This window comes from Rhodamnia argentea, chromosome 7, assembly GCF_020921035.1.
Source record: "Rhodamnia argentea isolate NSW1041297 chromosome 7, ASM2092103v1, whole genome shotgun sequence".
Taxonomy (NCBI): Eukaryota; Viridiplantae; Streptophyta; class Magnoliopsida; order Myrtales; family Myrtaceae; genus Rhodamnia; species Rhodamnia argentea.
The window spans coordinates 20,687,496-20,698,231 of record NC_063156.1 but is presented as its reverse complement, the minus strand read 5'-3'; the positions used below and the strand labels follow the sequence as shown (position 1 = coordinate 20,698,231).

Sequence of the window (10,736 nt, the reverse complement as noted above, 5' to 3'; positions counted from 1 at the left end):
AAGATAAAAAACGATACTAATGCAAGTGACCACATTTCGAAAATCGAAATAGAAACATCATTCAAGAAAACGGTGTATAACTAATGAACCTCAAACAAGCACAAAGTGCGCATCCGGTTGTTGTGATTACAACCAAAATTGAGGGTTTTTTTTTTTAGGGGGGCGAAAACTCAAGTAAAAGATGCTTAATTAAGGGCGTGTCTTCATAAACTTTTCGTTTAATTTAACTTTGTGACGAAAGCATTTCGACTTCCTCAACCCGGATTATATGTAAATTCACATATTTTCTGTTGTTTAGATAACAATTTAAAATCGGGGAAGAAAAGCAAAATTTAACTTTTTGCCTTTTAAAAGGCTTGGGACGCGAATGACAACCATTCTCATACCGTGCTCTATTTCTATTCTATGGACGAGTTTGTGAGCAATGAAATAAAATTTCTATTCCCCGAAATAGAAATTCGTTTAACATCAACATAAAATTTCTATGGTTGAGTGAACAGCCAATGGCGCTCGAAGGCCGACGAATGGAGACTAGCGGCTAGCGGAGGGCGACTAGCGAGCGGATATCAAAGAACGGTGACCGGCGGCAACGACGCAAGAGAGGAGGCCAATGGATCGCGACGGGCGACAGTAACTTGAGAGAGAGAGAGTGAGCAATGAGAAGAGTTATTTTTGTTTCATAAATAAATAAAAAAAGTAGGCAATTTCTACTTCCAATTTTTGTTCAAAATCTAATTCTAGACAAAGAATTCGCCCCAAAATAAAATAAAATAAAAATGAAATTGCGTTATCGGGCGAATTTATGTTCCAAATCCGTTCTTCGAAATAGGAAAATAGAAACATTGTCGAGGGCGGGGTCGTAAAAACTCAAGTAATCACGAAGATGCTTCAAGGATCGAGTACTTACAACTTGCAAGAGGAGGTCACTAGCGGCGAACTTTCTCGCCATTTTCTTTTTTTTTTCATTTTTCGTTTTATATATTATTATTTTTTTTTTTTTTTTGGGGTTGGGGGCGAGTGGGGTGATTGATGTTATATAAAGAAGCCCTGCTCCTCTGCCCCGTTCCTCCTTCAACTGTCTCTCCGTGTAAAACTCGCGTTTCAGCAGACAAACAAAAAAACAAAAACAGGGCCGAGAAAGCACATTGAAATCGCAGCCGAGCCCTCCTTCTCTCTCTCTCTGCTCTCGATTCGTCATCCAAGCCACGCGTTTCTCGGTTCTGCCATAGTCGTCGTCGCCATTCTCCTTTCCTCCTCCTTGGACAATTCGTCATCCTCTCGCTCGCTCCTCCTCGCCCCGCCCCGCCCCGGCCCGCCACCAGATCCTGATCTCTCCCCCCCCACAGATCGTGCTCCCATTCGCGGTTCGTGTCGGAGTTCGAGCCACCGCACCCTACCCGGGATCTTTAGATACGCTTCGGGTCTCGTTTTCTTTCTTTCGGGTGGGTTTTTTCTTTTTCTTTTTTCCCCTCGGGGGAGAGCGGTCGGAGTTCCGGATGGGTGCTTGAAAATTGAGGTCGCGGTGATGTGTGGTGTGGTGGACCTCGGAAACATGGTTGTGAGGGCAATATGGAACTTGTAGTTAGTTACTCGACCACGACAACGACGACGAGAGGAAGAAGGGGAAGAAGATGACGATTTACATTGGTCGCGAGGCTTCGAAGGTCTCTCTCTCTTTCTCTCTCTCTCTTACATTTTTGTCTGATGTCTTCGTGCATGTTGGTTTGCGATGTTCATGGATGTTTGAACTCTGGATTGATGTGATTTTTTTTTTTTTTTTGTGTGTGTCTCTGCGCTTTTGACCATTGCGTTCGAGAAGCTATGGAAGAGAATTTCCGCGGAGATAACCACAGAGATCAACCTCCTCGCAGAGAACTGGAGATACATTCTTGCCGGTCTCATTTTTCAGGTTCTAATCGCTTGTAATTGCTCAACTCTTTACCGAATCTGATGATGCAGACTATCTTTTTTTAATACTTAGATTGCGTTTTCGTGTTCCTTTTCCCAAATCTGATTGTCGAATGTCCCAAGTTAAATTTGTCAAAGTTTTGAAGAATGTTGGGGTGGGGTGTTAAAAAGGTATGCTTTTGGGGTCACCCTTTTCGTTCAAATTTGGCCAGTACTCTGTTCGGCATACCGGCACCAATTCCTCGCATTTGAACATTGATGTTGCCGGGAATTGTCCACCGGCCTTTTCCGAAAGGTAATGAATGAGCGAGAGAAGCATAGGATTTGGTAATGTGTTACAATTGCTTTCTGTTACTTCAAGGGAACTCCTGTAGTCCATGCTTTTCACTTAAGGGAGAGTCATCTGCTTGCATTAGTGGCCTTCTTCAATGAAAAGGACTTGGTCTACATGTATCTGAAGATTCAGTTGCTGGGATTTGTGTTTCTTTTTGGTTTTGCTGGATTAGAATTTGGTGTTGGGTCTCAGAGTTCTTATCATGGACATGTTTCCACTTAGTTGCATAATGCCATAGTAATATATCAAGATTGACAGACTATTGTTTCTTTCTAGCATTGCTTAATGAGGTTACTTTAATTCTCTGTTTTAGGTGAAATTAAGAACTCAACGGCGTTTCTTTACTCTCAATTTGTTGGCCATTAAATTTCATTGACTAAAGCTCTCTACACGGATTTTCACTTTGATTTTTTATTTTCAAATTTCAACGAGGCTCGATTTTTTTTCTTACCTTATTTTTGATTTATTATTTGTCTTCTGCAGTACATACATGGTCTGGCAGCTCGTGGAGTACATTATTTACATAGGCCTGGTCCCACACTTCAGGATGTTGGATTCCTTCTGCTTCCGGTTGGTTCAAAATCACTCTTGTATGATATAGTCCTTTGATTCTCTGAATCACATGTTTTGCTTAGAGTTTGTTTTTGTGTGTACAGGAGCTTGGCCAGGACAAAGCTTACATCAGCGAGACTGTATTCACTTTCGTCTTCATATCTTTCGTATTGGTAACCTTTTTGTTTTTCAAGTCTCAAGTAGCTTGATCATTTTTTTATCCATTTATCCGAACATTGGAACTGCTTAGTAATTTGTTGGCATCTCGGGGAAGATGCAAAACCATAATGGCACACTGGATGAATCTCGAATGTTTGTTACTTTACGCCTTTAGTAATATGAATTCTAGTGATGCCTAATATCACCGAGGAGATGTGAATAGAATGCAAATCTTGATTATCAATCGAAAGGAGTATGGTCTGCAATTGTTCTTGTGCATAAATAGATTGAAGAAGGCTAGTCTTTGTTTGTTTTCTTTCGTGGTGGACATGAACTAATGTGGGCCATATTTTTTGCAGTGGACCTTCCATCCTTTCATTCTGAAGACCAAAAAAATCTACACTGTTCTTGTCTGGTGCAGGGTCTTAGCTTTTCTTGTTGTAAGTGCTGTTTTCATTTAAATTGTCTCATTTACATTAGTGTGCGCATTTTTTCGATTGTAAGAGTGATTGGGATGTCAAATGGGAAAGATCAAGCAGTTAGCTCTTATTGCATTGTTATTGCTAAACCTAAATTTTATTTTTTGACAAATAATGCAGGCTTGTCAAATTCTTCGGATCATCACATTTTACTCTACACAGCTTCCAGGTCCAAACTACCACTGCCGTGAGGTAGAGTCTCTCATCTTTCATAGAAGTTTGTTCCAGCTATTCACAAATGTTTGTTATTTAGAGCCAAGGAATCATTTACTTTGTTGATCTACACTTTGTTGACTTCTTGGTGCAATACTATTCAGGGATCGAAACTTGCCAGATTACCTCGTCCGCATAGTGTAGCAGAAGTTCTTCTAATCAACTGTGAGTGACTTCATTTTTATGGCTTTCATAGGCATTATCCTAAGTTGTTAATATTCTTACTCCTTTCGTGTGCTAAATATGCAGTTCCTCGGGGAGTGATATATGGTTGTGGTGATCTGATATTCTCATCTCACATGATATTTACCTTGGTCTTTGTGCTCACGTACCAGAAATATGGCACAAAGAGGTAAGGCATCTTAATTTTGGAAGGAATTTGTTTTGCAAGCTGCCATAAACCTATAACCACTTCCATTTAATTTTCCCGCGACTACTTTAGTGACCTCAGTAATTTTCTGACTGGTGTTATTGTTACAAATACAATTGCCAAGGGCACAGATGCAGTTGGTCTCTGAGATGTTAGCTAAAAAATAATAGTGATGTGTTACATACATACATCTACATATATATATATATATATATATATATATATATATATATATGTAGGTCTTGGAACTTAATTGAGTTCTAAGGAGCAAGGAGAAAGTCTCTTATACATCTACTTCTTCCTCATAAATCTGATTTTACAGCAGCCACACAGCCTCTTTGAATTCTTTTCACACTGGGCAGAAAATTGGAGGAATATTTTCAGGATTCGCAATTTTAGTGGGTACTATAACACTGGGACTGGGAAATGGCCTCTGGATATTTTGGTGGAAGATGTTTGGTCATGGCTAATTTTTTAGTGGATTAGTTTTTATGAGTCGGACATGTAATTGTCAAGTATCCTCTAAATCCATATTGATGAGTTTGAACGTTCTACGAACTTGTATTTACACGTCAAATTCATATCTGCTTTTGTTGCAGGTTTATAAAGCAGTTTGCTTGGTTGATTGCTGCGGTACAGAGCTTCTTGATTGTTGCATCGCGAAAACATTACACAGTTGATGTCGTTGTTGCATGGTAAAATTCTGTCTTATTGTCAGTATCTCTCTTCAGCACTGCTGATGCATTTCTTGCTGAAGCTCTTATTGTGCTTAATCCGCAGGTATACTGTCAATTTGGTGGTATTCTTCATTGACAAGACATTTCCAGGTTAGCCTGTGTAACCTTTGCATCTATCTGTGTCTTTTGTCAATGCAACAGGGCAGTAGATATATTGTAATGATTTCTTCTTTTGTTCATGCAGAACTTCCTGACCGGACTGGTGGCTCATCACTGTTCCTACCAGTGAGCACCAAAGATAAAGATGCTAGAAGCAAAGAAGAGAATCACAAGCTCTTGAATGGGCATGGCGGAGACCCTGCTGATTGGGTAAATTCAAGTGAAAAAAAGGATAACCTCCAACTCCCGACTGCACATATCGTGCATTAACTGGAATTGACATGTCCTCTTGATCTTTGTTCAGAGACCGAGAACACAAGTCAATGGCAAGATTATGGAAGATGGCAATGCTGTCCTTGCTGATAATGCAATGAACGGCGCGTAGATGATAGGAAACTGCCACTGGAGCCGACTTGAAGAACTCCAGCGCCTGGAGGTGATGAAAATCAATCCCTAAGACGTGCAGTTGATATTGGAGCATGGTTGGCTCTTATTTTGAAGATGGGTAAACATGATTTTTATTGTAGTGAAGGTGGAATTCGGCTTAAGCTTTTATGTTTTGGCCATCGTGCGCTACCATGCATGGTTTAAGACCATGGCATGCACATTGGGAATTTTCAGCAATCTTATATCCATTTCTCAATCCGGCGAAAGCTGTCTTGGTTTTTTTTCCTTCCGCTGGCACTGTTTCGATGTGGGTCAAATATTCTTCTTTGGTCTTGTATGGTGGTTATCAATACTATATATCTGTTATGCGAATAAAAGACTAACGAAGCGAGAAAATGCTTGCAGATGCAATTCTCATGCTTTCGGTCAGAAATTCGACTCTTTAATTGTTAGCACTGCCAAAGATCTTGCCAGACAGAGGGGAAACAGATTAGCTTCTATTTGTTAAAGATGGATGACATCGCATGCACCTTTTATGCCTGCCACTGATTGAATGTCCTTTTGCCTGTGTTATAAGATTCTTGTGCTGGGCAACGAGCATCCCCATACACATGATATAACAGGTGGTGCTGGATTTTAAACTTTGTACTGTTTGTCTGTCGTCGACATCTTTCTTGTTTTTATGTGTGGTTTTTCCAAATCCATCTTAGAATCTTTTTTTGGTCATGGTTTAGTTCCTGTCATATGCAAAAAGTCTTGTGAGGGACCTCTACCTATGACCGAACGAAAAGCTCATGACATGATCCGATATTCAAAAGAAGAGACAGGGATGGTACAGCTAATGTTGGGTGTGGCCATGTGGGCATTATTTGAGTGGTGCAGCAGACAGGACACGGCCCCATTGGTCCCATGCTCGCTTGTCCATCTTTGTGGAAAAGGAGGGAGGGGGGGCTAAAGTGGGCAAATGTCCCCACCACCTGCGGCTCACTGCATGCTGAGCAAAGATCCTCCCCACCACTAACCCCGCTGGAGCTGCACAATACACATACAAATTTAAACGAAAATCCATGGAGAGAGAGAGAGAGAGAGAGAGAGAGAGAGAGAGAGAGAGATTGCTTTGTTTGTCTGGGGGGTGAATCGAGCGATGGTCATGAGTTAGAAAGGAGTCATTGGCACGAGAAGAGGGCAAGGTCCCAGTGTCCAACCTCGCTTCTTCCTTTTTCTCAGTGAAGCAAAGTCCCTCTCTTTTACCTCTTGTCTGCGATGTACCGGCTTTTCCGACTGGCATTTTTGACCAATTCAAGGTAAAAAAATATACCACGTGACGATGGTCTGATCTTTTCACGTGCTCGAGGAGTCAGAGTTCGCGGTTAGACTGTCATGAGTGTAGCGAGTGAGATGAGGGCGCGCAGCAGCAGCCATGTCTCTGGAAGATAAGGGGATTGAATAAACCAATGGTTGTATTGCATTACAAGTGTGAGAGAGCAAAATAAGTTGGCGTGTGCTATTCTTGTTGATTAGGGGCCTAAACCCATTGGCCATGACATCACATGATCATCGAACTAAATTTCAAAGTCGGGTTTCAAATAAGCATTTGGAATAAGGTTGATTTACAAAATCGTCGCACTAAAACTCCGTTTGTTTCCCTGAAAACAACTTTGAGAAAAGCATTTTTCAGATTTTCCGGTGTTCGGTTCACGGAAAACATTTTCCACCTATGAAAAAAACACATTCAAAAGTGGAGAAAATGATTTTTTTTTTTTTAGAAGAGAAAAACATTTTTCCTCATCTTTCCTCCCTCTGCTCCTTCACATTCCTTTTTTAATTCATTTATATTTATATTTTATTTTACTTTCTTTCTTTTTATTTTTGATTTTTTTATATATTTTATAATTTTTTATTTTTATCTTTATTTTATTTTTTCTGTTTTGTCTTGTTCTATCAATCGTCGGCCATAGGAGAGGCTCGGCCTCACTCGATGTGACATCCCAAGGCGTCGCCTTACTAATCGCGGTCTTCTTTAATCTGATATTATACCAATAATAGTAGAGGGCGTATATGGAAGCTTGATCAATTAAAAACAATCAACAGCTATACATGACACAAGTGCTTGTAAAAAGAAATGGCAAGCACGCCTAATAGGGTATGGCCTTTCATAGGGTTCGCGAACTTGTACTTATCATACAATCACACAATCCACATACAAGAATCTCTGATTTTATACATACACACGAGCACGCATGCACAAACACGCACACGCCGGTTAGTTAAATCCCCATCTCATCAAAACAAAATCACAAATTACACTGGGAGGATTTCAAAGGAAGAACTACTCTAGAGTACTATCTGTTGTCTCCATCGGCGTGCTCCAACGCTACCATCCATGTCCACTACTTCACAAACGGGAAGCTTATCCGAAAAAGGGTTACATCAACGAGAGTGAGCTATAGGCTCAGCAAATAAACATCTAGCCGAACGACTAGGCGGTTCATTCAATCATTCAGTTAAGCCAATCATAGCAGACCACAAGTTGACTGAATACCCAATAGAAGGCAACACAAAATACAAACACGAAAGGTTCACAAAACACAAAACACAAAAAAAAAAAAAACATGAAGGAACTAGATGAATGTAATGATCCTTCCTTTCCCTAAGACGTGAAGGAGACAGCCGACTTGAAGAACTCCAGTGCCTGGAGGTGATGAAAATCAATCCCTAAGACGTGCAGTTGACACTGCAGCATGGTCGGCTCTTATTTTGAAGATGGGTAAACATGATTTTTATTGTAGTGAAGGTGGAATTCGGCTTAAGTTTTTATGTTTTGGCCATCGTGCTCTACCATGCATGGTTTAAGACCATGGCATGCACATTGGGAATTTTCAGCAATCTTATATCCATTTCTCAATCCGGCGAAAGCTGTCTTGGTTTTTTTTCCTTCCACTGGCACTGTTTCGATGCGGGTCAAATATTCTTCTTTGGTCTTGTATGGTGGTTATCAATACTATATATCTGTTACGCACAAAAAAGACTAACGAAGCGAGAAAATGCTCGCAGATGCAATTCTCATGCTTTCGGTCGGAAATTCGACTCTTTGATTGTTAGCACTGCCAAAGATCTTGCCAGACAGAGGGGAAACAGATTAGCTTCTATTTGTTAAAGATGGATCACATCGCATGCACCCTTTATGCCTGCCACTGATTGAATGTCCTTTTGCCCATTGTATAAGATTCTTGCGCAGAGCAACGAGCATCCCCATGCACATGACATAACAGGTGGTGCTGGATTTTAAACTTTGTACTGTTTGTCTGTCGTCGACATCTTTCTTGTTTTTATGTGTGGTTTTCCAAATCCATCTTAGAACTACTCCAGAGTACTATCCGCTGTCTCCATCGGCATGCTCCAACGCTACCATCCATGTCCATTACTTCACAAACGGGAAGCTTATCTGAAAAAGGGTTACATCAACGAGAGTGAGCTATAGGCTCAACAAATAAACATCTAGTCGAACAACTAGGCAGTTCATTCAATCATTCAGTCAAGCCAATCATAGCAGACCACAAGTTGATTGAATACCCAACAGAAGGCAACACAAAATACAAGCACGAAAGGATCACAAAAAAAAAAAAAAAAAACAAAACATGAAGGAACTAAATGAATCTAATGATCCTTCCTTTCCACCTTAGGGCTGAAACTCATATAATCTCGCTTTCTATCCATGTCGATCTAATGACTTGCCAGGCAATTCGACTATAATTTCAACCTCCCTCAAATCAGATAGTAACCATGTAACCACTGAACTCACTTCGCTCGAATTCCGAACCTCACAAATCCTTTCCTCAATCCTCAAGGCTGGACTTCCCCCTATTTGGTCCCACTTCAATTCATCAAGGACTATCGACAACCAAGACGATTAGCTCACATATTTCACTTACCTAAGCCCTAGAGATGTCGATTTAAGCAATGGATCGCACATGTAACCTCATCTTCCAAGATCCACGCCCAAACCGATGATCCAAGACCCATTTCGATTCCTCACAAATCAACGGCAATCCAGACGATCCACACATACATTCAGCCTACCCATGATCCGGAGATACCAAGTCAAGCTGAAGTCGAGGCTTGTGAGCTTGTGGATTGCCGACGTTGACTTGAGGGATTGCTGGTGCAAGAACAAGAGGGAGAGGGCGAAATGAAAGAGGGAGCTCGGTGGGTGGCGAAGGCTGTCCATGAGAGAGAGAGAGAGAGAGAGAGAGAGAGAGAGGCTTTTATGGTGGGGGTGAGAGGCATAGGTTGGTGGCTTAGGGGCTGAGGCGGTGGCTTCGTGCTCAAATCGCGAACCGATTTCGCTCCGGACCGATATCGCTCCACCAAGTAAACCACAAACAATCCTAATAAATTTTCCATTCCCAACTATGATATCGCAATTTATAATCCACCACACCAAAATATTAAATCCCCAAGTTCATGTTTGCCACTAATCCAAGCCAACTATTACTTATTCCGCTTATAATTCCATTTGGCAAAAAAATCAGGTCTTCACAACTCTCCTCTCCTTAGGAAATTTCGTCCTCATTCCCGCTTCCTATGCTCGTGTTGCACTATTCCGATATCTAATTCTCCGAGAATAACTACATCTCGCAATCTTAACCATTATTTAAGGTCATCTCCAACCTTACTAACTCATCGCTTATCCGGCAATTCCACTAGGCCATCAACTCACAATTTGCCAATTCCAAATGGCTCACAATGAACCCAAAAGTCCAATATATGTGCAAGCAGACTTTTCATCACCACTTAGGATGTATCAAATTCTATCGATTCTCGATGTCAAATCCATATGCCATACATGTGGTTCCGTTGGTTACTGCCTTTACATATTTCACACCCTACCATGACACTGTCGAGTCGTTAGCCGGCTAACTCATGCGGGTTTCATCTCATTTCAAGGTTACCCCGATCACATAGTAGGGGCCCTCTCCGACCATAGTGGAGGCACAACCAACCGACTTTCACCAACTTTCCACAAGGCATTCCAGGCATTTCCTCATTCATGGCATCATATTCTTTTATTCACCGTAACGCAATGCAATGCCATGTATTTTCGATTTACATTTTGAGAATTGTTCCAATTTTAAAATAATGTAGTTTTCAAAACAAGTCGGACTCGAGACAACGCCTATACCCACTTTTCAATGGTGGCTTAGTTCATTCCTATCCCCATCACCATTTTAGAAGCCTACTAGGAGCTGTTTCTTGTTTAGGTCTCTTTGCCCCGGCATCACTCCCCGCTCTCATCAGACCGGGTAGTTACAAGTCCACCAGCTTTTCCCTAGTTCGTCCCTAAGTCGGGAACCTTCTAAAATGGTCCCATTCAACATGTCCCATACCATGTCCATTACGGTTTGTAGGCATCTCATACAACTTGTCCCACACCAAACTGGCATCTCATGCACATTTCTCAAAATTTCATTATACTGCACCAAATTCGTGCAATACAT

General features: G+C 41.2%; 1 protein-coding gene across 2 annotated transcripts; it reads left to right on the top strand.

The window, feature by feature from the left end:
• Positions 1 to 1,422: 1,422 nt before the first annotated feature.
• Positions 1,423 to 8,178, top strand: LOC115734671 (phosphatidylinositol:ceramide inositolphosphotransferase 1). Of its 2 annotated transcripts, XR_007199101.1 has the most exons (13): positions 1,423 to 1,664; positions 1,820 to 1,909; positions 2,726 to 2,812; positions 2,899 to 2,967; positions 3,313 to 3,393; positions 3,553 to 3,624; positions 3,750 to 3,810; positions 3,895 to 3,997; positions 4,615 to 4,710; positions 4,796 to 4,842; positions 4,937 to 5,061; positions 5,156 to 5,287; positions 7,937 to 8,178. XR_007199101.1 is itself a non-coding variant. In XM_030665554.2 (12 exons), exons 1-12 carry the CDS (start codon positions 1,632 to 1,634, stop codon positions 5,234 to 5,236), a joined length of 945 nt encoding a protein of 314 aa, XP_030521414.1. In that variant the 5' UTR covers positions 1,423 to 1,631; the 3' UTR covers positions 5,237 to 5,494. The 2 variants fall into 2 exon arrangements, 1 of the variants encoding a protein (XP_030521414.1); XM_030665554.2 differs by lacking the exon at positions 7,937 to 8,178 and having other exon boundaries at positions 5,156 to 5,494.
• Positions 8,179 to 10,736: the final 2,558 nt, after the last annotated feature.

What these genes read in the sequence shown, in the direction of transcription:
- LOC115734671 (XM_030665554.2), top strand. Translation starts at nt 1,632, where the DNA reads ATGACGATTTACATTGGTCGCGAGGCTTCGAAG. An exon ending in TTGCCGGTCTCATTTTTCAG is followed by an intron (nt 1,910 to 2,725) that starts GTTCTAATCGCT and finishes TGTCTTCTGCAG; the next exon opens with TACATACATGGTCTGGCAGC. An exon ending in TTGGATTCCTTCTGCTTCCG is followed by an intron (nt 2,813 to 2,898) that starts GTTGGTTCAAAA and finishes TTGTGTGTACAG; the next exon opens with GAGCTTGGCCAGGACAAAGC.